Genomic DNA, 26242 nt, shown 5'->3' with positions numbered 1-26242 from the left:
AAAAAAAATGTAAATACTATAATCACTTTTTTTTAAAAAGGCAAAAAAGGCAAAAAAAGGCAATATCAAACGTGTATATATGGAATCAGGGAAAGTTAAATCGTGGATATTCTTAATCGAATATACTCTATCTCTTAAGCAGAAAAAAAGGCAATTTCCATAAAATCCGTTCCCTGGTGATTACGAATGCAGCGACTAAAACAAATACGTAGGTAAATTCGAAGACAAATACGACGACGAAGTCGAAGCCGAACACGAAGAAGAATATGACGACGAATACGAAGTGGAATATGAATTCTAAAACGGAAAGACAGATACGACAGTGACTAAAACGACCACGAACTACTAAAACCAAGAAGAGAAATTCGTAATGTGTCATAAAACGTTCTAAAGATCTTTCTCTCGAACACCCCAAAGGCCCTATCATCATGCTGATGATGCTCCTCATTGGATTGATATTCCCACATCGTGTCACAAGAGTAACTTCTTTTCATGATTGACAGTCACGTATGTTCTGAAGCTGCTTTCGATATTTTAGTGAGAATAGACGCTGTGGTTCTTAATCCCCACCAGAATTCGCCTCCTTACTTTCGCTCTCTCCGAAAGTCAAGTTCAGTGGTTGTCCAGAGAACAAGTACTTATCCTCAAAAGTGGATAAGATAATCTCTCGCAAAAGAACCGTTTCCCAGGCGACAAGCTGGGATCCGATAAGATATTACAAAGGCTTTGTCTTGTCTTTGAAATATTCCACGCGAACTGAAACACAAAAACAACGTGTGCAAGAAAAAGCTCTCGGGCTTCATACCCAATATTGTTATGCCTTCACGTTCTTTTTAATCGCTTTTTAAATCTGATTCTGGAACAAATCGAAGCAGATTACTTGGTGTCAAAGAGATCAGTTGTTGCCAAAATCCTTATACCTAATCCTTGCGAAGGCATGACTGAGACGCAAAAAGTGTTCACTGTCTCCTCTTTAAGGCAGGAAGGACAAATAAGGTTGTTTTGTGTACCTATCCTATCTGCTCAATGAAAGCAAATTCATATGCAACTATATTGGGGGAAACATGAGTTTGCCCACCTGCAGTCCCTCGAAGCCTCCCAGTCATTGTCGACCGAGACACTCATTCATTTTCTAACGGATGAGTACAATAATTGGTCAAAGGTTGGAGTACTATAATTGGTTGTCATCTCTAGCCAAATGGTCAGATATCCAATTACCTGGTACTTCCGAGTGACTAATAACATAACTTAGCCGAGACTTGAATTTCTGAATTGGCCTGTAAATAGCAAAAGTGCTGGTCAATGTCTTGAGTGTTGCTTGGATGTCACTAAAGATACTTCTGCCCCTCCACCACGTACTCTATAGTCTTGAGAATAGCAAATACCTCGGCATGTAATATTGAGGCATATTCCCCAAAAAAAATTGCAGTTTACCCTCAGTATTTTCGATATAAAGTCCAGGTCTTGATCATTGTCAGTATAAATGTGCAGAGTCGGGGTAAACATAGAAGAAATTAAAAAGCAGCGTCATAAGATACTCATTAGTGACAAACCCCACGTTATTCCAAAGACTTGATTACATTGCCAAGGCCTTATGTTCAACGTAAAACTTTAATAAAAGAACGGAATCCAGAATTACCCCCAGATAGGTTATGGTGGTTACCACTCCCTACAGTCCAGCAGAGAGACACTTTTAGGAAAGTAAGCCCTTGTGATGCCATTTAGCGAGATCTTGTTTCCTCCCTCAGTTTCCCGTGTAGTATAACCACCTTGTTACCTCATCCCAACGTGGAAGATCGCGCATGTCCACAGAGTCGAGATTTTTATTAAAAATAATAAATTGTGCTAGAGTTGAGCAGTGGCAGGGATAGTGCCCTACTCTCTCCACCTGTTACTCGTCTCTGCATTCCCTTTAAGCAGTGTCCTGCAACGATAACAACCACTACGCAAATAATGGTGCGATCAATTCGTACGAGAGTTTTAGATATTTTCTCATTGACACTTGTCCAGATCTGCTTAGTAACGGAGCAGATTGGTTCCTCCGCCCATCGTTCGTTGCCCAATTCAATGAAAACAGATTTCAATCGGTATTTACACGCAGAGTTAACTGAGCGTAAGTCAGTTCTCTCCCTTGCAAACTTGTTGTTGCGTAGTTACTAGGTATTTAACTGTGTCACTTTCACTTTTTATTTTCGCGAATGGTGCGGTTGTGGTATTGCTGGATCGTTCCGTAAGGCTCCGTTTCAAGTCCAACTTCGCGCATAAAAAATCTGGCAACCCTACTTAGGTTCTACAGTACACCCACGAAAGTATGCTTTTGAGAGCGCCTAGCAAGACAAGATCTATTTTACGTCCGGATTTTGGATATAATTTGAAGCAACTGGAGTTTTTAATAGGATCCTCCGTAATCGGTCGCCCTTGGAGGTTTCCTCAATGTTGCCGCAGAAGTTCTTCCAAGATTCCCTTTGGGCTATTCGGACGAAACTCTTGAAAGTTTTTAAGGCATCCTTGTAGGGTTGCCAAGATCCAGTTATTTTTGCTGGATTAAAGAGATTATCTTTGGACGTGTTATTGGGCAAGAAACTTTGAAAGCTGAGTTTTTGACGTTGACATCAGCAGTCGAATTCCTCCGGTTCTGAAACCAGAAGCTGGTCTCCTGATAGTGTGACCCAGCGGATGTAGACCGAACCTACGTAAGCCGAGACTGAGCACATTTCGTTCTAAAACTCTGTCGCGGTGTCAGAAACAAATATATAGCGCTCGAACTAAAGAGAATGTGCGTGTTCAATTGGGAAAGTCGAAAGAAGCCATTATCGTGATTTGTTACTCGATAAAAAAGGGGGCGAAAAATGTTTCGGTAAAAAGTCATATTATTCTATAGAAGTCCAGGGATACTAATTCAAGATTCATGCAGATTAAAAGCCTGGAAATAGGAATTAAGTAGTTGACAAATATTCTTGTATCAGGGACCAAAAATTTCGAGAAGAAAGGATACAGGGGTCAAATCTAAGAAATCTGTCTGAAATTTTCGGAGTAAGGGCTAAGCGTAATGGTGATAGTTTTTAAAATATTTCACACCTAGACCTGATGATTAGATTAGATTAGATTTAGAGGAGGCAGCAGGTCGACTAGTTACCTCGACCGAATTGTAACAAAACCTCTATTCGACTAAAGGTCATCTTTGATTCACGCATTGCTAAGAAACCTCGCCAGGTCCTTTGGCTGAATGCCATTTAGGTCATGTGCTTCTAGGTACAGCCATCCTAAAAAGATAAGTCTGGACCTAGTGAGGGGTTCACAGTGGCACATAATGGGCCCTGCTGTTTCCTGTTCTCCGCACAACCTACACTGATCACAGTTGACAACTCCAATGTTTGACAAGTGATTTTTTACCATACACTGGTCAGTAAGAAAACCTGTAACAATTATTACTCATGCGTACTGAGGTGAAGGAATTCTTCGGTTCTGCTTGTGATATATCCGAAATGAAGAACTTTAGCCTGTCTGCTACCTTCCGTATTTGTCCTGTAATGTAGTGCTTCGTTCGCATCTCCATGGCCTGGTACATATACATAGGGATTCATAACTTTACACAGCCGCTTTTCTGGCGAGAATATATAATCCACTGGTACCCATATGAAATATGCCCAGCAATATGTATTAAGCGTTGAAGGCCTATTAGTTCCCAGCAGTTCCAGATAGAGGCCCTGGCCTTTTGAATAATTTTGTCTAGGTGCGGGTTCCGTGAGAGCGTGTCATCACGCTTCTATTAATTTGCCCATTTCCTTTTTCCGGAGAAAATGACTATGCTATTTTTCTTGGAGTTTATATTTAACCCATTATTTCTGCATTCTGTAGAAGGTTGGAGATAGTGTCTTCGAATCTACCTTTGATAAGGATGATGATATCGTCCACATAGCCCTCAACGTCGATGCCATTTTCAAAAGGAAGGTAGAGGACCATAACAGAGGGGAGATCACTTCGCTCTGCGGGCAATATTTTTTAGCTGAGAATCTGACTCTTCCTAGTCCCAGAGTGATGGAACGGTTCTGGATTCAAGGACGTTTGCTATACAGCGGCTTGTGAATTCTTGCACCCCTGTTTTCCGAACAAAATTGTCTATTAGCGAGTGTTAGGTTTTATTCAAAGCGCCCTCCACGCCTAAGAAACATTCCGTCGCCACATCTTCACCTCTTTGTCCTTCAAATACTTCTCAACTTTCCTTGTGAGACCCTGCAGAGCGTGGATAGTAGATTTTCCACATTGATAGCTATGTAAAGTGTTTCCGGTAAGGAAAATATCCCTAATATGCCTGCCTACGATTATCTCCATGGTTTTTAATAGAAAGGACGTTAGAATCATTATGGCATGACTTTGGTTGGTCTGCTGGTTATCCTCTTACTTTTGGGATGTAGCGTACAGTCACTTCCTGCCATTGTAGTGGTAGGGATCCCCCCACAAAGCATGCTATGAAAAGCGGTATTTGAAAAGGTAGCAAGCTTCGGGATCCCCTTTGAAGATGAGCAGGGAAAATATCATCTGCTTCAGGTGCTTTGAAAGGCGCTTATTCTATCCTCGTCGAACAGCCTTTTGGCGACTCTCCCAATCCTCAGCGCTGGGTCGTTTTATCCCAGTCTGCGTATGGATGATTATGGGTGTGCTCGGCTAGCAAGTTAAGGGATTCCATGCAATTGTTCGTGAAGGATTCGTCGGTCTTTTCAGGAGCCTTAATTCATCAGTGTGCGTTTTAGCCCACTCAGTGCGAGAAATTTCATATCCTTCGAATAATGAAAGTGAATCATATCTAGAAGTACACAATTCGAAACACAAGCCAGTAAGTTTCCACCGTCAGTTGTGCAGAAGGTGGCGTGCACAGAATTGTTTTCTTGGTAAGTGCGCATTAATACTTATAATGAAAGCAGGGATATTAACGCCGACGCAAAGGCAACAATAAACAAAAGTTCCACGACATACTAGTAGGAATTTTATCTCAAATATCCTGCAAAGCTTCGGCTGAAAATCGCGGCAATATCGCAAGCGCGGGCAACACCCCATTATACTGACACAGTCAAGGGGGAGTGAATTTTCAAAGCAAAACAACAACTAGAGCATTGTTTTGTATACATGCATGTGCCCACAAACATCCCAGAAGAAAGCACGTAAAGCACGTAAAGCACGTAAAGCACGTATGTGTGTCTGTAAGTATTTATTTATTAGAACATGGCTTCTTTGCAAGCCTCAGTTGCTGCTGTACGTATTTCTAGCAGCTCAATGTTGGTTAATGCTGCTGGCGGCGAGGTGGTTGGCCCTGTTAACACCAACACTAACAACGCCGACCAGTCCCTTGGCACACAAATTCGCATAGTGTAGATACCGAAGCGATGCGAACTGTTTTTTGTATGGAAAATCCTGCAATGCCAAAAGGCAATAGCTGCTAAAGCCAGAACATTTTACGAAAGTTCTATCAGTTGTTTGACATTGTTCCTGGCAAAAGGTTGTTCTGACGGACGAAAAGTGCGAATACTCCAGTACACCAAAGATATACACATACAAATTTCTCACTGCAAGTTTTAGTATACCCAAAAAATGTGAAAATTTTTTAAAGCTAAAGTTATCTAATCGTTTCAAGTGTAATGAAAATTTTTGCGAATTGCGAAAAGTGAGAAAATATGTCTGGCTAGGAAAAGCTGGTCTCACGGAGTGTCTTTTGGCAATTTATAAATTTGAAAAGATTTACAATTATCTATATACATAAAAAAAAGTTAATTTAAAAGTGTTTAAAACCAAAAGTAAGCAGGGGGCTTTAGCCAACAGTATGAAGGATTTTTGTTTAAACCCTTTGTGTGGCAATTTTTTTAAAATACAATTCAAAAGCAACAAATTTATTTAGTGTGCTCTTGTTGTTGCATAATTTCACACAAAATACATATGCGTTTATAGCAAAAAGTGTGAAAAGCGCTCTTGAATAAACCTACTTATCTAATAGTCCGGGTAATTTACATACATACATACAACATAGATAACCAAATAAATTTTCCAAAAAATGGCACAATTCGTTACGCACATACAACCAACGTTGCTGGAGGCTTCACAGGGCCATGTACCGCATCATCATGGCCATCAAGTTGGTATGCAACATTCATCACATTTGCCACATAGCGGTCATAATATGCCATCGCCGCCAACAGCGCATAACCATCATACGCATTTGCACCACCAACATCAGCAGCAGCATCAGGAACAACCGCATCATCAACATCACAACCATCACCATAGTCCACCATCGCAAATGTCGTCGCCACCAAGTGGCGCACCATTACACCATCATCATATTGGCAAACATGGTGCCAAGCATGAGCACTTTGGACATCATGGCACCGTAAGTATTACAAATCTATATGTATGTATGATGGTATATCTATGGATATATTGGAGTCTGCGTATGTACGCAATGGCACGCAAGAGAGAATTCTATACCTATCCTTACATACATATGTATGTACATATCTCTAAAATAGGCACTTAACGGTGTCATCAATTGCTCACTTTATATGCGCACATAAATTCATAGTACATATGTGTGTATTAGCTATTTTGGGGAATTAGGTTTGTTTAAGGAATGTTTGTTTTTATCATAAAGATTGCTTAGTAGATTAGTTAATCAACTCCTCATCACACTACTGAGCTTTAAATATATATATAATGGAGTAAGCGTAAAAATAGTAGAGCATAAATTAGTATGAATATACGAATATACTAATATTAGGTTGACTCACTATCCATGCAATGAAAATTCGTATCCTTTTCCCCAAGCTATTCATAAAATTTGGCTAACTGTATGACTCCCAACAAAATAATTGTTTAAAAGTTTTCCAAAAATTCGTCTATTAACACCCAAAGTTTTCAGGAAAAATTGTTCACTAAAAATTTTTCGATTTCAATGGGTTAATTTTTTAGGTAACGATCGATCGCAAATATTTTGGAAATAAAACTCTGTCTAGATATGTACATAAATGCATTTGAACGCTGACGAAAATTATTGCTGAAATTTCATTAATTGGAACCTATCTACCCTACTAGGGATAATTAGGTAGTGCTTGGATACAACAGAACAAGAGATAACGCAAACTGAAATATCTTTTGTATATCTCAGAGAGAGACCCTACCACAGCTGTCCCAAAGATACCTTCGGCTTCCCCAATTCAACCTAAAAGCGCTACTGTTAGGCGAAGTCTTTATAAAAAAGGGTTCGACTATTGAAGCTTTAAAATGGATCAACCTTAGTATGGCCAAAGCCGGATAGAATATGCTCTGAAGTTTCGTCGTCCGCAAGGCAGAGCAAGGCATTCCGACTCTGTGGAATCGCAGTCGGTTGCGACCAGACGGGTATCCAGAAAGAAGCCTGATGCCATTTATATTTTCTAAGACAATATCCTTTCTGTTGAAAGCTCGCTGAAGAGCCAATAGAGGACCGACTGAAACGGCATTTATGTTCCGAAAAAGGCAGTTAGCGATCCTTCTCGTGACAACTTGATGATAACTTCAATACAAATATAGGTCAGTTTCCGTGAAAACTTGGGTGGAAATATATTAAGTTTGCGTATCAAGTGGCTTTCGGCTCACAAGCCTGAAAAGATGATTTAATCAAAGTATAAGAAAGCTACTCCATAATCAAAAGTCTGGCAAGGATGAAAAATGGCAAAGTTCAAACCTCCTCAGGCGGTCCTTTATATAAAATGCATGGGAAATTTTAAAACTCTGGCTGTACCATTAAATGTTAACCAATTTCAAAATGCAAACAATACGGGTCACCTTATCCGAAGTGCTCTTCAGTAGCTCGTTTCTGTAACTCTTCTCTACCGATTATTTATCTACTGGTAGAGAATATACGTCATTCTCTATTACTCATTAGCAGTAGAGGACAGGGCGGCGAATTCATATCTCAATTCGCCTTGGTAGAGAATAGTTACAGCAACGAGCTACAGTTCTGATGATTAAAAAAAATGGACCACCCTAATGTTCATGTACACTAAACGTTTATAGTAAACATCCATAAATACTTGCATGTACCTATGTATATACACATATCCTGGTCGTTGCCCTGTGGGGAAAATCTCCAGTTCTGAACTGGTGCACTTCTAGTACATTTGGACCCAATACAACTGGCGAATTTTACATGGCGATATCCTAGGAAGTGTCAATTGCCCCCGCTGCATCCCTGTTCTGAACTAGTCCTAAATTTTATAGCTCCGAGCCAGTTCTAAAATCGACAGACGAAAGAAAAAATATCATGATTTTTCAATCATTTTGGTTCTTCCGTGTGTGCGATTTTAAATAATTTTCTAAGAATTGTGTTTTCAATTTGAAATTAAATTTGTTCGAATGATTGTAAGAAATGTACGTTTACATAACTTTGGCTGTAGCATAGTTTGCAGATGTGCTCGCTGTTATTTGTTAGATTCCAGACGGTCACAAGATGTTCAAATGTTAACACAAATTTTTGTTTTTTACTACCAAACTATGAAAAAGCATCTGCGAAGTGCAGAATGAAGGCGTATTTGAACGAAAAACCCACCAAACACATATCTATGTACAGTATGCTGCATCCCTTTTTCGAAAGTTTCGAACCATTTCTAAATTCGTCACCTTCGATATAAATTTCTAATGAAAAAAGTGAAATAAAATGNTCTAAATTCGTCACCTTCGATATAAATTTCTAATGAAAAAAGTGAAATAAGATAGTTTTTTTAAAAGTACACCATTTCGCTGATTTTGAACTGGTGGAGATCTAGTTACTATCGGATTGGCGTTAAAGATCTAGTACGGAACTAGAAATTTGATTCACTAGTTTGGGGTTTCCCTGCAGGGTGGTTGCTTACTACGTACTTACATATGTACACACTACTTATGAACAAAGGATGACGTAATATTTGACTGCTTTGGAGATGCTGTGCAGACATAATTTAAAGGTTTGGATTTCAAAGTTGTCGCCGCTTTGGGCCGTAACCCACATAACTACATGCACACATACATATCTAGTGTGCACACACACATTAAGGAGTTTTGTTTTTGGATTTAAGGATACACGCCATCACGAAATGGCTTTCTATGTACTAGGGCGATCGGAAATGTTTCACAAAGGAAGATTTCTGCATTTCATAAGGTGTGATGTGAGACATCGATAGATTCAAAACAGTGAGATACAAAAACTAAAAAAAAAATAAATCAAGGGATTTTTTATGAAGGGAGAGGAGGACGCCAGATATTTATATGAATTTATGGGACGATCGGTCGGACCAACGTAAAAAACAAAAACGAAAAAAAAACGAAATAATAAATCATTGCGTGAGTGTTTGGTGGGGCTGAGCGGGAATTGTCATCTACTTTGCACAACTTGACCGTTTGAACGAAGCGATCAAGAAAGGGCGACCAGAATTGGCGAACAGAGGGGCTCTGTTCCATTAAGACAATGCCAGGTCACACATATTTTCGATGATTCCGCACAAATTGGCGGAACTTGATTGAAAAAAGCTTTAATGCATCCACTGTTTAGCCCGAACCTTGCACCGTTTGACTTTCATTTGCTTCGGTCCCTGCAAAACTGTCTTGATTATAAAAAAAAAAACTGGCCGACCAAAGAAACGCTGAAAAGCACTGGGCCGATAAACCACAGAAATTCTACACCGTTGAAATTATGAAGCTACCTGAAAACTGGCAAAAAGATTATAGATAATAATGGCCAATATGTACATTGATTATAATTGATTTTGAACAAGGATGTTTTTTTTTCAAAATTTTACCCAAAAGTCAGCGGAAACTTTTCATACGACCCAATCTATTAGAAGTTGAAAATAACTACCCAGATTCAACACAAATATTTTGAATTTAAAATAATTTTAAAACCGTTCAATAAAGCAGAGAGTACTATCTGACTAGAACCCGTGATAGACGCATTAATTATAAAAAAATTCAACAAAAAAGTCTTTCATTCACATTTCAACCACTGTTGTCTGCGATCCACAAACCTCAAACTACAAATAGTGAAGAGCAGGCAGAATCATATGTATTAGCAAACTATGTAAATACAACAAACTATCTACAACAGAGAGCAATGTGCAAATAAATTTTCGCTTCTTCTCTCTGAGTTCTGATGATTTTTAAAAATAGATTAGCGTTGTTTTGAAAAATTCTGCTCGAAACAACCGAAATATTCAGCAAACAAGTGATCTTCAATAGAAATTGGCTCAAGTAAAAACTCTATCCACATGTTTCTTTGCGAAATTTTCAAATTGGATTTCATTTTCTTTTGCAGTACGAAAAATGTTTTACCACCAACTGCACGTCGAACAATATTACATCGTGAAGAGCTATTAAATGTATTTAGAGCGCTATTAATTAACATTATTGATTAACAATTACCCAACGAATTGAATAGAAAGTCGAGAAAATGTTGTCACTGAAGAAACGCTTTCCATCGCTACAAAGTTTGGGTGTAAGTGAAGAGTCCTCTGTGCAAAAAGAAAACAAAAAAGAAAATTTTATATACATATATACATATATAAGAATTGATTACATGAAGGCAGAAAGCTGCTACATAGTTAATGGACTAACAATTATTGTTGTGTTTTACTACATAAAAAAGTTATTTTATTTTAATTGCTCAGTGGCTTGTCGTCGACAACGAATTATTTGTGTTACTCGAGAAAATTTATGTAATATTCCATTTTACATATTTATGCTGTTTTGCTTGTTGTAAGAATACACAAAGGTACATAAGCTTAAATGTATATGTAAGTATGCATATACATATATAGACACAACATATTTGAATACCCTATAGGAAAAACTGCAGCGCGCTTTCATACCTCAGGAAGTTTGTGCAAAGATTTAATTGGTAGTGGGTCTTTTCTTTAACTAAAAAGGTGAATCTCTTCCACGCACTATTCTAACTTGAAAATTCTATATGGCATTAAAGCTAAATTAGTACTCGTATTTGACCCAGCTTCGAACTACTTCAATCTGTGCCGCGTGTCTTTATGTTGTTACGCATACCTCCGATCGGTAAAAAGTTGTTTCCTTTTTTATAAAAAAAAACAATTGGTGCTTCCCACAATTTACTAAGTGATTTGTCGAGCTCCTCGTCAAACTTGCTGTATGCGTCTTTATTTTGCCTCCAAACGGCAGATGATTTTTTATGAGAAGTTATGTATTAAATTACAGAAATATACTCGATAATTCGCCATTGCCTGCTAAAAGAGGATTCTGGTGGATGCTGATTCGACCAAGAATCGACTTTGGTTCTTATCAGATGGTTGGTTGGTTAGGAGAAGCTTCGCCTGGGCACTTGCGCGGGAACAATTTTGCCAGACTTACAGTTTTATATGTAAATTACAGCTTTTACACAAGCTTAAAGTTGCGGCCGCTGTGCTGTAGTGGGAGGCAGCCTGGATTCAAGCCCTGGTCAAAGCAACATCGCAAAAAAATATAGAAAAAAGGTTTTTCTTAATAGCGGTCGTCCCTCGGCAGGCAATGGCAAACCTCCGAGTGCATTTCTGCCATGAAAAACAACTTCTCATAAAAATACAATCGCCTTTCGGATTCGGCGTAAAACTGTAGTTTCCTGCCCTTTGTGTAATAACGTCAAGGCGCACACTACAAATCAAAGGAGATGCTCGGCCAAACACTAAGTTACATACCGAAACAACGCGGCGTCAACGCGGAGCGGTTGGAAAATAGGATTTCGACAGGGCGTTAGGTATTGCAGTTGACTGCAGAAAACGGCGTAACTGTCGTTTTCCTGTTACACACAAACAAACCTATGCTTATTGTTGGTGTTATTTCTGCATTTGACGTAGCGTTGACGCTTTTGTTTAGGTATGTCACTTTCGCGTTAAGCTAGTCGTCAGAAAACGCTCCGCCCAACGCTTTTGTTTAGGTATGGCAATAACATATGTGCCAATCTATTTATATTATTAAAGTTGTTTAAATTGCCTGGCCTAGGTAGGATAAGCGTAGATCTCGCCTTCTCTTCAGTTTGGAGCGACCAACGCTCCGCCATGTTATTGGAATTCTCAACGGGCACTGCCTTATGGGAACACACGCTGCCAGGATGGTTTTGCAGCCAAACGATTACTATCGTAGCTGCCGCGATGAGGAGGAAATCGAAAGCGTGGAGCATTACCTATGCCACTGTCCCGCTTTGGCAAGGGCTCGTCGACGCTCGCTCCTTCGCTATTCTTTTGAGTGTCTGGCTGAGCTGGATTCGGCCAGTATCTACGATTTTGTTCGCTTCATCAGAGCGACAAATTGGTTCCATTTCTGAGGTAGGAGGAGGGACGCTAGGAGTCTCAAATATTGCATCACAATGGGCCAATGGAGGCCTAAGTGTACCCTTTTCCTATAACCTAACCTATTCCCAATCATATACAAACTATTGAAACAGTGCTACATAAATTAGTGGCAGCTGGACTTCGTTTGAATGCTAGCAAGTGTGAATTTTTCAAAGAAAAAGATCTCGTATTTGGGATTTTCAATCGATAGAAATGAGCTAAGCAAATATAAAGATGGGGTTGCCGCAGTTTTAAATGCACTTGTACGACGAAATTTCACAGAGTTGAGAGAATTTCTATGTAGGTATGCTGAACTATTACTTTGCTTTTATATCGATTACTAAAAAAAGATGAAAGCTTCAGATGGGCAAAGGAGTGTCAAGATGCGTATTACGGTGAATGAATCAGTTTTTCAAAATAAAAGTTTTGAGTTTCCAGCGGTAATTTGGATATCTAGAGGCGGTTTTTTGAAATCTCGATTTTTCGAATATCGAATAAACCATTTTTTCACTTCATACAAATCTTGACCTCTCAATAAAAGGTTTGAGTTTTTTGAAGTTTTCAAGACTTTTTCCAGTTTAAGGGAAACAATTAAATGGTTTTAAAATTATATCCTAGGCTATTTGGAGATGAACTGGATCATAACAGGATAACCGGATGATAGTTGATTCCAATAAATGAATGTTTGGTTTGTTGCTTTTTCCATTTTTCCCAATAAAATAATCGTGGTATAAAGCTCAATAAAAATATTAAAATTAAATGTTAATAAGCCACAATAACATTGACGAATGTTTGGTGCTTAAACGTTTTCTACGTGTTTGACCAAGCTTCTCCTCCAATTCGTGTTCTGCTTCTTGATGTTGTGACACAAATCGAGAGATCCACATTTTTACTCCACATACCAATAAGCTTTTTTATGCGAGATGTACACTCGGAGGTTTGCCGTTGTCTGCCGAGGAGCGACCGCTTTTTGAAAAAAAAAAACTTTTTTTCAGTTGCTGAGACTAGAAATTTAATTATGGACCCCCCGAGTGGCAGTAGGCACCTCTAAGCACTCGGCAACGGCGGCAAGAGCACTACTCAAACCCGAAAAAAGTTGGAGAGAATGCTGTTCATAACGTGGTGTTAGATAAATTAATAGGAGGTGAGTTTAATAGAGCTGCGCCACTCGCACTTTGGAACCGTTAAAAATAAAGTTTGGGCGAAATCATTTCTTTGGTGGCCGAATTTGGATCGCAGCATAGAGCATTTAATATCAAACTGCAATCCCTGCAAGCATGCACAGCCCTGCACGGAAGCAGCTTGGTCAAAAATTCATGTGGATTTGGCTGGTTCTGTATACAATTTCTATTTTCTTATATGTAGTTATTGACTCGTATTCGAAATGGGCGAAGGTATTCAAAACTAAAGAAATTATGTACTATTTACGAGTTTTATAATTGGGGTATTCCACCGTCACGGGTGGGACATTTGTACAGTAAAAATGTACTTCTTTAAATTTAAAAATATAAAGTTCTCCAAAATTCTACATTTTGTTAGTTTACACCGAATTCACTATTATACGAGTTATTACCAAATACGGAAAAAATTCCAACTTACTTTGATATGGGAAAAAATTCGAGTTATTCGAGAACTTGCTTTTTGGAGCAGATATAATTTACGGAAACTCTGTGAATTGATTTCACTTTTCTGTGTAAACTTGATGTCTTGTAATAAAAAAAGAACTACGAATACTAACAAAGCAAAAACTTATACAAAAATCATAGATTTATTTAAAAAAAAAAAATCCGAAATTCTTGTCACAGGTGGGACACGTACGAATTTTCATATGAAAAGGAGCTTTTAGTATGGACCAAAAAATAAGAAGCCAATTAGAGGTCCAATTGACTCACGTTTTATCTTAAAAAATTATTAAAAATCAACGCGATTTCCTAGCGTCTTAAAATTTTTGCTTAACTTACTTAAATTTAATGGGCTACAAAATTGCATACCTATAATTTTTCTAAAAGTTCTGAATAAAAAGTTTAAAAGTTTTGCGTGTGATTGTAAAAGTTTATTTAATTTTTATAATTTTTGTACGAAGTTTGTAATGTGGATTTATGTAGACTTTTATAAAAACACTATAAACACTAAATAAACAAACGAAAAAACCAAAACTGATCTAAATGCCACTTAACCCTTATCTAGGGCTGCCAGACGTCCCGGTTTTCCGGGACATGTCCCGGTTTTAGGCCATTTGTCCCGGTGTCCCGGTCCAACCCTAAAATGTCCCGGTTTTTAAATCTAATCGATTGTAAGGAGCCATGAAATCTACCAACTATTTGGTTTGCTTATAATGAGCCCCTCCAACTAGTCTGAATAAAAGTACCAACTACCGACTTCAATTGTAAAACTCTAGCATCGCTAGATAGTTGCACATTGCATAGTATACATATATCGATTATCGATGTAAAGTGTTCTTCCTAATTAGCTACAGCTGTTTTTGTTTTGCGCTAAGTATTTGGTTGTTCGAGTTGAGTGTTTCTGATTTCATTGTAAGTTTTCTCACAAAATTTATAAAATAGATATGTTTATAATACATTAAACCACTTTTAGAAAATGCCAAAAAGGAAATGTAAATTCCTTCTCTCATACACAGAGGAATGGTCTTTTATGAAACGTGGGAGAAGTGAACAGAAGAGAGGCGATATATGTATACGCAGGGGGAATTTTAGATTTTGAAGATGATGTAAATAGGTTTTTTGATGTAGCAAATAGTTACTTGGAAGAGTGGAGTGTCCATTTCAATGAATATAGCGTTTTTAGTTGGATGACTTTGGAGAATGAACCAACTTGGCAAGAAGTCCAAATGACTGTAATGTATTTAAGTAAAAAAAATATAACAATTTCTGATGACTGCTTTGAAGAGGTAATATATTTAAAGCAATTTATAGAAAGTCAAACTGATGATTTTAAATGTAAAAATCTAAATGAAAAATGGCTTTATTTTTTTAACAAAACTAAAGAAAAGGAGAGAAAAAAAAATTTACTTAAAATAGTTCAATATTTATATGCGATACCTGGTCATAATGCTAATGCGGAACGAATTTTTTCTCTTATTTCATCTCAATGGACAAAGGAAAGAAATTCGTTGAATATCAGTACCTTAGAGAGTATTATTCAATGCAAATTCAACTTAAGACTGACTTGCACAGAATTTTACAATTATATTAAAAATAAGCCAGAAGTTTTGGAACAAGTTCTGCGCAACGAAAAATATATGTCTGTTTAATTTTATCCTTTTATACTTATGTAAAAAATGTTCCATTCACGAAACCTAGTATTTAAACATACATACATAGATACATATGTACCTACTTATTTATATGAACCACTTTAAAAGTATTTATTTTGATTTGTAGTTGTGATTAGCTTTTTTAGAGTACCTGGAAGGTATATCATTTCTTTACGGTTTTATTTTTGGTTGTGTAAATAAAAATAATACTTATGTGCGTAAATAAAAATATGTAAATTTTTTTTGGGGGGGGGGGTGTTATTTCTTGAATTTTCAAAGTGTCCCGGTTTTGCCCCAGGGGGACCTGGCAGCCCCACCCTTATCGCTTCTTTGTTCATATACAGGTTTTGAATTTGAATTTGAAAAAAAAACTAATTGTCGAAATTATCTGGGTTTTGGTAAAGTACATTTATTTTGCATGAAATACGTAAAATCACCATGAAGAGATTCCGGGCATGAATAGTTCGTTCCCAGTAGAAATAGTTACAAATTTAGCACTGCTTAACGGCCCCAGGTCATCCATCCACTAACGGGCAAGCAGAAAACTTTGTAAAAACGTTTAAACGATTTACATACATATTTATGCAAATCTGAAAAGTGGTTCAGATAATCTGAATGAAATTATAGATACATTTTTATATAACTATCGATGTACTAAGCATTGCTCTACAGGTGCATCCCTAGCGAAATTACTACAAGGACGGTAATTGAAAAATAGGTTATCTGTGCTTAAGCCGCCGCTAGTGAAAGAAAAGATTTGCGAAAGCCAACAATTAAATGTTAAAAGCCGTAGGGGTAAGAGAGATGTGCCTTTTGATAACGGGGCGAAAGTTTACGTTCGCGATTCTTCTAATACGAAGAAGAAGATTGACTGGCAACAGGCTACAGTTGCTAAAGGGTACTCGGCAGTGTGATCAGATGATCACAAAAAGCGAGGCTTTGAAAAAAGGTTAGAAAAAGTTCTACCCGATGAAAAATTAAGTTAAAAAGAAGTCAGTATATTCATTCCTTAAAAAGTTTTCGCCAACTCGATAATTCCCGCGAAACCGATTTTTTTTTAAATAAATTTTTAAATCATTCCCAACAAAATACAAAATAACATCTTTCAGGTTAATAACGGCTACATTACTTCAAGGTATGCAAAATGGAGTTCAGTTTAGGAAACGAAATAAAACTAGTAATACGCCAACAAATCAATTGTTTCAAAAATACAGTATGAGGCAAATTTCGTAGTACTATTTTTTAAAACCTAAGAAACAGCTAAGAAAGAATGCTCTCAAGGAAATCGTACATTGCTCTGTTATTGTAATATTTGAAATATTACGTATTTCTAATATAAATATTTTAAGTAAAAAAGGCCAGCAAAAAGGCACGAAGTCAGAATGAAAATTCTGAGGCTGTGACTTCAAATTAAATGCTAAATCTAGCCTCAAAAATGCCAACCTGGTCACACTGGTCGTCGGTCTTATCATTGCATTTTAGCACACAACAACAGAAGAAGAAGAAAAGTATTAGGCGGCTCATATATCAGATGATTCCCGGCGGTGTAAGTGAAAATAATAACAGCGTACAGTGGTTCGACTAACTATATGGAGGCAGTTGGAAATAATAATTAACCTGCACAGATTTCGCTGAAACTTGACATGTGCTCTAATTTTATTTAGGAAGAGCGAATTGTCAAATTTGTTGAAGATGCAATATCGTCCCCTCTTGTGGGCGGAAACATTAAATTTCATTAAATTTCGATGAAATTTAGTTTGTACTCTTCTTTTCTATTAAAAAACCCTAAATATTAAATATGGGGAAGTTAGATCACTATAACGTCTACAACATGCAAAAAATGTGGGCTCAATCATTCGAATTTTGGTTAATTTTTGTTTTCTGCCACTCTCAGAAGAGCAAAAGTTATATATAAAAATTATATATTTGTAAAATTTTTCCATTTTTCTAAAAATTATTTTCGCGAAATTTCGCAAAAAGAAGGTGAAAATCAAAAAATCAATGAAATTGTAATTTACATATATTTGCAAAGTCGTGCGAAATGATCCAATGCTCGAAAACCACATGAAATTCTCTACAACATGCGTATAATTTCAAGACCTGACGAACTGGTACTCACACTTCTTTTTACTAAGAATCTTTACTACAGTGTTGCCATTTTGGTGCTTTTGGAGCTAGATTCAGATCTACATTTTTCTATTTAGCTCTGAAAATTGGACTTTAGCTAACTATCTCTCTCAGGCGGCCACGGTAGAAAAGGAAAGCCAAAACTTAAGCGTTGATGAAATTACAAATTTCGAAATGCGGTGGAAAAACATACATCTGTATACACGGGAAAACACCGACTCCACCATAAACTCTTGGATCTAAGTTAAAGAATTCAAAAATTAATTAGAAGAAAAAAGTTTTTACCTTCCTTATTTTACTTTAACCCTCTAGTAGGCCAATTTTTTTATGAGTTGAAAAATTCAGGAATGGGTGATTTTAGCACGAGAAATCCAAAACTGATGTCCATTTCGATCTGTGACAGTAACTTTTTCCTACAGGGGAGAAAAACCAAGACCGTCTGGAGACGGGCTCGCCGATATACTTACACATATTTTCAGCTTTCTCTTACACAATGTTGACCTACGAACCGGCAATGCCGTCTGCAGACGGTCAAAAATGCAAAACTGGGGTTTTATATGTCGGCAAGCCGGTCTGTAGACGGTCTGTGTTCGAAAGCAATTTTCTCCATTTCGAATGGTGACATAATTATAAAACTTATATTAAAATACGGTGCTTTTAACAACGAAATCCACCGAATTTTTTTATATCAAAAAATTTTTCAAAAGAAAAAATTTCTTTAATTACGAAATTACTAAATAGCAAGAAATTATTAATTTTAACCGTGTTTTCAAAATCTGTAGTTCAACTGCCGATTAAAATAAAACGGATTGACATAACGGATTAAAATTTACTTCGCCGTAAGGGTACGATTTTTGTCTAAAGATCGTGCCTTACGAATATAGAAAAAAATTATTATAGGTGCACTAAAAAGGTGTTTAGTTAACGACCGTTTGGAGGCGGTTCTGCCTACTAGAGGGTTAAGGAGAGAAGGAAATACAACTTCTCAGAAGAATCCGAGTTTTTATGGTCAATACAAATATTTGAAATTGCAAATTCTAACAGTTTGTAAAGTATTTTTAGTTCTTTGTCTATTGTCAATGAACTCGAAATGTATGCACCTTATTTTAGTTTTAAAGTTTTTTCACTTAAATTTTTAAAATTCGTTGTGTTTATTAAAATTTCTGAAAATGTAAAAACAACTTTACGTCAATAAATGCCCAACTTAAAAAAAGTTAGCTCGTCATTTTAGCTAGTATTAGTATTATTTGGCAATTTTCTTCTGGCAACACTGATCTTTAGCATCTATTTTTCCAGGTAAATTTTTTGATAACAAAAAAGAGAAAATACCAAATAAGTGATAAACAATTTCACGAGAATAATTATTATTGACACTTAAAGAATTGATTATAGTGGGAAAAGAAACACTTGCTGTAATGGGTTCACCGCTAAAAGCAACTAAACTAATTAGTCGGTATCGCGCCGATTCTAGTTTTTTTTTTTTTTGCAAATGTACCATTCGTAGAGAGAAGGGTGAGTAAATAATGTGAAATTTTGTATTTATGACTATTACTTTTCCCTCTCTAACCGCCCTATTCCCACACGGCTGACAAAACTCAGTGGCCGTACTACTGCGCCTAATACTGTGACAACGGCGAAACAATGTTTATATTATGTTTTAGGCGCAGTAATTGTGACAATAATCATATGATGAATTTTGTCAGTGTTGTGGGAATAGGGCGGTAAGTCCAACCGGTTTTTTAATCAACTGACACCAAGACTTTTTTCCACATGCCTCCATATAGTAGTCGAAACACTGTGGAGCCTAGTGAAAACTGCGGTTGAAAGCAAATTACCGATTACAGCTACATCAGGTCTCAAACACTTCGACTGGTGGTGAGGTAGGAGAGGCGCTTGATCTGTCAAAGGCTCAAAAAAGTAAAAGTTTGCGTAAAGTTCAGCGTATTAATTACAAAAAATAATGTGCACTTATTTATTATAATCACTTATTTAAAAAAAAATAGTTTGAAGTCCAGTGATAAGCAAATTACTATTAGATTGAGATACACCCTTGCCCTCTAGCGGTAAGCGGTATATAACTATACTTCTGTTAATTAGCCATTCGAATCCATTGTTAACGAAGATAATAATAAATCAGTTGCAATCTACTTGCCGAGCGAATCGCACTGAAAATACATCACATAAAACATGGCCAACAGTAGGTATGTATTAGAAAGGCCTACTATCTCCTACCGCGCAGGAATGATTTGTTTCGACTAGGTTAGGTTAGCAGCGCGTGTATGAAATGTGCTCTTTTTGAGCAAGGGTTAGAAGGAGGCACATTCTCCTAGCCGGGTGAGAGAAAAGAAGGAATTTTCAAGGTATTAACCTGCAGTACCAATTTATATCTCGAATGTAATGAGGAGATCTAAGAGTTTCATTTCCGCTATCTCCGCCAGACTGTTGAAGACCAGCACAGAGTAACAACGCTGATATGGCTCAGTGATACTAAAGTCGCACGACATTTCCCTACAACCCCCAATTTATCTATTCATGCAAAATAGGGTTCCTACGCCTTTTATGGAATCAAGACCGAAATTTCGTGTTGAAATTGTAGCTTAGCTTCTTACGCAAGTTTCTCCTATTCGAATAAGATTCGGATGATTAAACTAAATTAAATCATTTATAATACATGCAAAAATATTTCCTAGATGTTGGCTTTGGTTTATTATTTTCCAGGCCGTAGTCGCGGTTTTTCAAGCTGTTACATATGCCGAGTCAAAAGTGGAGACGAAGTTTTTTATTTGCTTCTTAGAAATGTCTGGCGCTTGATTTAAAACTGACTGTCCAGTAGGGCGGGTCGAAAAACACAAAATTTGTGATACGAAAATTGTGTAGATCTCAACAGGTGCTATTTTAATCCCTTATTCTTGAACATAAGAGCGGGAATAGTGATTTTTAAAATTTTTACAACGACATGTGTACATAAAATCCCGACCTGATTTCCTATCATAAAATCATAAAAAATAAATTGGGCAAATTAAAAGTAAGTAACATCAATATTTTAATCAATTAATCTTTATTTCCTACTTAATTTTTCAATTTATTGAAATAGCCATTAATAATTTGATAAAATTAATAGATTATTTTTGTCCGATTTACGATTTAATTGTATCGTAGTGCTGTGTTTCATTAACCGATCAATTGTAAATTAATCGCAAAATATTTTCAAGAAATATGAGTTGTGTAATTGTCTAACCATTGTTTTTTGCTAGCTGCATCAACTTTACTCGACCGAAGGTTCACAAAGATTCATTTCAAAGATCCGTTAGCATTGGCCTCACAAATGAAATTCTTGCGAAATGAAATATTGTGCGCAGATAATGTTATGGAAACGAATAACGAGTCGTCACCAGAATCAGTAGAAAATGAGTTCGATCTTTGGGCACCTCATAAATCTCTTTTACACAAACGAAGGCGAAAATATATTGATTTATGTAGGTCACCCACAAGATGAAATGAGTTTTTATTTAAAATTTTAAGTCCTAAAACTAAAGCGGAATATCATCGACACTTGGGAGGAAATGAAAACAGTGTACTCGAAATTTTACGGACTTTCGAAAAAAGCACTGTCATTTAGTTGCCACTTCGGTGCCTGCAAGAGAATTAGAANAACAGTGTACTCGAAATTTTACGGACTTTCGAAAAAAGCACTGTCATTTATTAGAGAATTAGACATTTTTTACGGAAAAGTTTTTTTTGTGAATACTCACAGTGCCTTTAAAGATTCGATTAATCGATTATTTCTAAATAATTGCAATTAATTTTTTTTTGCTTGTGATTAATCATGTGATCANAAAGATTCGATTAATCGATTATTTCTAAATAATTGCAATTAATTTTTTTTGGCTTGTGATTAATCATGTGATTAATTGNTAACATCAATATTTTAATCAATTAATCTTTATTTCCTACTTAATTTTTCAATTTATTGAAATAGCCATTAATAATTTGATAAAATTAATAGATTATTTTTGTCCGATTTACGATTTAATTGTATCGTAGTGTTGTGTATTGTAAATTAAATTGTAAATTAATCGCAAAATATTTTCCNAAATTAATAGATTATTTTTGTCCGATTTACGATTTAATTGTATCGTAGTGCTGTGTTTCATTAACCGATCAATTGTAAATTAATCGCAAAATATTTTCAAGAAATATGAGTTGTGTAATTGTCTAACCATTGTTTTTTGCTAGCTGCATCAACTTTACTCGACCGAAGGTTCACAAAGATTCATTTCAAAGATTCGTTAGCATTGGCCTCACAAAAGAAATTCTTGCGAAATGAAATATTGTGCGCAGATAATGTTATGGAAACGAATAACGAGTCGTCACCAGAATCAGTAGAAAATGAGTTCGATCTTTGGGCACCTCATAAATCTCTTTTACACAAACGAAGGCGAAAATATATTGATTTATGTAGGTCACCCACAAGATGAAATGAGTTTTTATTTAAAATTTTAAGTCCTAAAACTAAAGCGGAATATCATCGACACTTGGGAGGAAATGAAAACAGTGTACTCGAAATTTTACGGACTTTCGAAAAAAGCACTGTCATTTATTAGAGAATTAGACATTTTTTACGGAAAAGTTTTTTTTGTGAATACTCACAGTGCCTTTAAAGATTCGATTAATCGATTATTTCTAAATAATTGCAATTAATTTTTTTTTGCTTGTGATTAATCATGTGATCAATCAATTATTATATGTTTTTGTGTTTTTCGACTCGCCCTACTGACACATACTTATTCCAAACACTTTCCTTTTAATTAAGTCGAGCGGAGTAGATTTGAAAAATATACCTGCATACATATATTCATTTCGTGAGAATCAATTTCCTTCAAGGTTAATATATACATACGTTTGCACGGCACCGTCGCACAGTGGGAAATTCTCTTAATGTAGCACGAAAAAACCCCAACTTTCATTTAAAACATTGCAGAGGTTTGAAATTTAGAACTTATGCACAGATGGGCTAAGTCTTACTTATCACCAAAAATGAGAGGTTTAGGTTAAGAACGCGTGGCATTTTGTATATATGAAGAATATTGGAAAAAAATGATTGTTGAAATTCGATACATTTACTAAAAATACAAGTAACACCATTCATTATTTGTATCTAAATCGTTGTTTTAGCTGCAAAAACTATTATGTTCATGATTTTCATTACATTGTGTTATAGGAATATGTAAATATGTTAATGGAAATAAACAGACAACTACAATAAGGCCAGTTACAATTCAGATCCAAATTTATTTTCTGAACTTGTATATATTAGCAAAATTAAGTATAATAATCAGGTTATAGAGTTCATTGTTAAATAAATATGTATGTAATTAAGTATGTATGTATATATGTATACATATACATACCTATATGTACATAGTAAAGTGAAAAGTGAAAATCAAAAAATTAATAAATTTCAGTCACTTCTCCTCCAAATTTGACAGCAATGATACAACTGTGCTTAATGGTTTTGAATTTTGAGCATGCAATTATTTATTTTGCAAATAGATGAAATTAAAGGATCTGAGCTCAAGAGCAAAGCGTTAAATAGATCCTCCATAGTTTTTCGCGAGAGATTTTTCAAATATTGTGCTGTCGGATATATCTGAAGTAGAGATGGGCACGGGACTAAATATTTAATCCCGATCCTGCCAATCCGGAAATTCGATTTTCGGGTCCCGTGGGTCCCAATATCTACCTATAAAGCAGGCTACAAACGGACAACAAATTTAAACGATCGGTTGAGATTTCAACGTGTGTGGCGTGGTTTGCAAACCTATCGAAGGTTGACAAAAATGTTCATGTCTTTCAACTTAATTTTAAATAATAAAAATAATAATGAAATATCAGGCATCCTCCGATTATTTTGTTTTGCCTTACTGTTCGTTTTCGTCTCAATAAAACATTAAAAGTCCATATTTCAAACATCGTTTTTAAGGAAGATTTTGTGAATTTGCGGGGGTAACGGTTTTATCGGGAGTGTTGGGAAAGGATTTTGGTCCCGCCCTGCCCGCCATATTTTTACAGATCTTCCCGATACCGCTCATCCCGGCCAATTTTAAATCAGTACCGTGGGTCCCGCGGGTCCCGCTATCCCGCGCCCATCTCTAATCTGAAGTCCTTGTTTCGCGCCTCTATAGCTATAGTACTCCTTTTCAAAACTCTACATCAAAATAACAGTCACTAAAAAATTTTACAAACAAAAACAATTATTTACACAAGACGGACAGAATCTTTAGTCATGAAATGATATAGAAAAAATTAAACTTACGTTAGATATCGTTAAATGCTAGAAAAAAAATGTAATTAAGTATTTATTGCAGATGTAATTGATCAACACGTGAACCCGTTTAGTTTCATAATAAAATTATAGTTAAAAAAACTAAACCTTCCCTATTATAATTGCCATTCGTACTGTCATCAGGTATGTAACTTGAGAATAGAAATCGCTGCATCTTTTAGGCGCATCAATATTACATAGTTACATCCCGAGCTAATAAAAGGAAGGTAAAAACTATACACAACAAAAACTGNTGCATCAATATTACATAGTTACACCCCGAGCTAATAAAAGGAAGGTAAAATCTATACACGACAAAAACTAATTTAGTTTGCTCGACTTTTACGCGTCAGAGATTCAAAAGCAAGAGGAGAAATAGAAAAATATAAATACAGTTATAAACTATGGGAATTTGAACACAAACTCCCGTCACAATTTTGCACCATTTGAACAAAGCAAAGTTTGACTTTTTTCATGCTAGATGGAGTATTTTCGCCACTGTGCGTCGGTTACATGGACATAATACATGTGTACTAGAAATAATAACGAACGATGGCGCGATTTAACCCAATACACTTTATAAGAAAAACAAAAGCGAACATTATTAGGGTAATGTGACGTGGCAGCGCAGAGCAGTCATCTGTTAGTAAGTATATGCCTGAATTTAATGGGACTTTTTACATTTTACATACATAAATAAACACATATTTGTCAACGCAATTTGCAGTATATCACCGAATGAAATTTTGTTTATGAGAACATACTGTAAGGTGGTTCAACGGCATGAAAGGGACTAAACGTTGAATTTTATACGCAGTCTGCCAAATAACCTCTTTTAACTACAAGAAATTTATAGTTTTCTAGTCATTTGTTCTTTTTTGGTACACCTATGTATTTACATGCATACATATCGAGCCCTAACCGCCAAAATAACGTAAGCGACATATTTTTCCAAATTTTATTTTTGATACAGAAATATTCCTAGAGCATCAAGATGTATTTCTGCATCGAAAATAAATTTTTGAAAAAAATGGCGCTTACGTTATTTTGGCGGTTAGGGCTCGATATGAGTCAATCTACTGGGTGACAGGTAATAAGGTCAATGGAAATAAGGTCAATTGACTTTATTTCCCACCCTGGTGCGAAATAAAGTCAATTGACATTATTACCTTTTCAAAAGCGAAATAAAGTCAACAAAAATTTGGAAATAAAGTCATTGACGCTATTTCCTCATTCAAATGGAAATAGCGTCAACAATGCTTAAAGTATGTCGATTCATAGAAAAAAATGTTGTTCTTACAATAAACATTGCCCCGTAAGTGTTGTTTTTTAATAGATGAAAAAGGTTATTGCCAAATCCTCAGTGTTGTGATATTAATCCACACACAATCATGAACTACCACCAATTGATTTTATTTAAAAAATTTTAATTACGAATATGTAAAAACGCACAGCTGGAATACGAGAAATATTTGAAGAAAGGGTGTAGAAATGATCCATAACTTGCAAAACAGGTTTCGTTTCCACACAAATAAAGCGAACACTATTAAATTGAAAAAACAGTCCATGTCCAAAAACCCCGGAACCCTGAAAGAATTCTGTGTTTTAAATTAGCATATTTTGAACGAAATCGGAATGTCTAAGGTGAAAAAGAAACCAACCTTTCTATAAGGAAACAATTATAGAAAAAGAATTTTCTTACACTGTATCATGTCTCCGCCAGAAATTTGTGACGTCATCATTTAAAAGCAGCTAAGGAGAATGACGACACTATTTATTAGATGGCACATTCAACGAGCCAATGTGCCAAAATGCGGGTATAAACAATTATTGATTATTTAATATCGGAACCGAGATCATATAAGTTAATTGATTGGTTTTCACACACTTTTGAAACACAAATTATATGCTTTTTTACTGCAGACAAGTTGTTGCCCCAAAACACAGCAGAAATCTTCCAATTAGGGCTGGCAACTATCCTTAGTTATGAGGTGCCATATTGAGGATAAAAAAGTGCCAAAATGTGCCAAATAGAAAAATAAAAGTGCCAAAAAAGGTGTCATTCCTTTTAATCATTCACATTTAGCAATAAAATAAATCTACATTTTCCCAACAAAAGTGCAATGATAAAATAATATAAACCAGTTGAATAGCCTTTATAAATTAGAAAATTTTAGTTGAGAAAAA

The 26242-nt window shown here is 36.0% G+C and overlaps 1 protein-coding gene and 1 long non-coding RNA gene across 2 annotated transcripts in view; one reads left to right on the top strand and one right to left on the bottom strand.

The window, feature by feature from the left end:
* The first annotated feature begins 5258 nt into the window (after positions 1 to 5258).
* On the top strand, positions 5259 to 9162 carry LOC108363108 (uncharacterized histidine-rich protein DDB_G0274557-like). Its single transcript, XM_017616375.1, has 2 exons — positions 5259 to 6379; positions 9118 to 9162. The coding sequence occupies exons 1-2, from the start codon at positions 6044 to 6046 to the stop codon at positions 9160 to 9162; spliced, it is 381 nt and encodes a 126-aa protein (XP_017471864.1). The 5' UTR covers positions 5259 to 6043.
* Positions 9163 to 14518: 5356 nt separating this feature from the next.
* LOC108363103 (uncharacterized) overlaps positions 14519 to 26242 on the bottom strand; it is a 19355-nt gene continuing 7631 nt past the window's right edge. Inside the window, exons 2-3 of the long non-coding RNA XR_001847562.1 lie at positions 19002 to 19005; positions 14519 to 14612 (exon numbers count right to left, since the gene is read on the bottom strand). This is a non-coding gene — a long non-coding RNA (uncharacterized LOC108363103). The remainder of the gene's footprint in view (positions 14613 to 19001; positions 19006 to 26242) is intronic.

This window comes from Rhagoletis zephyria, unplaced genomic scaffold, assembly GCF_001687245.7.
Source record: "Rhagoletis zephyria isolate East Lansing unplaced genomic scaffold, Rhagoletis_zephyria_1.1 Rzeph_scaffold_01190, whole genome shotgun sequence".
NCBI lineage: Eukaryota > Metazoa > Arthropoda > Insecta > Diptera > Tephritidae > Rhagoletis > Rhagoletis zephyria.
Note: the sequence above shows the minus strand (reverse complement) of the source record. Positions and strands in the feature narration are given on the sequence as shown.

What these genes read in the sequence shown, in the direction of transcription:
- LOC108363108 (XM_017616375.1), top strand. Translation starts at nt 6,044, where the DNA reads ATGGCACAATTCGTTACGCACATACAACCAACGTTGCTGGAGGCTTCA. An exon ending in ACTTTGGACATCATGGCACC is followed by an intron (nt 6,380 to 9,117) that starts GTAAGTATTACA and finishes TCTATGTACTAG; the next exon opens with GGCGATCGGAAATGTTTCAC.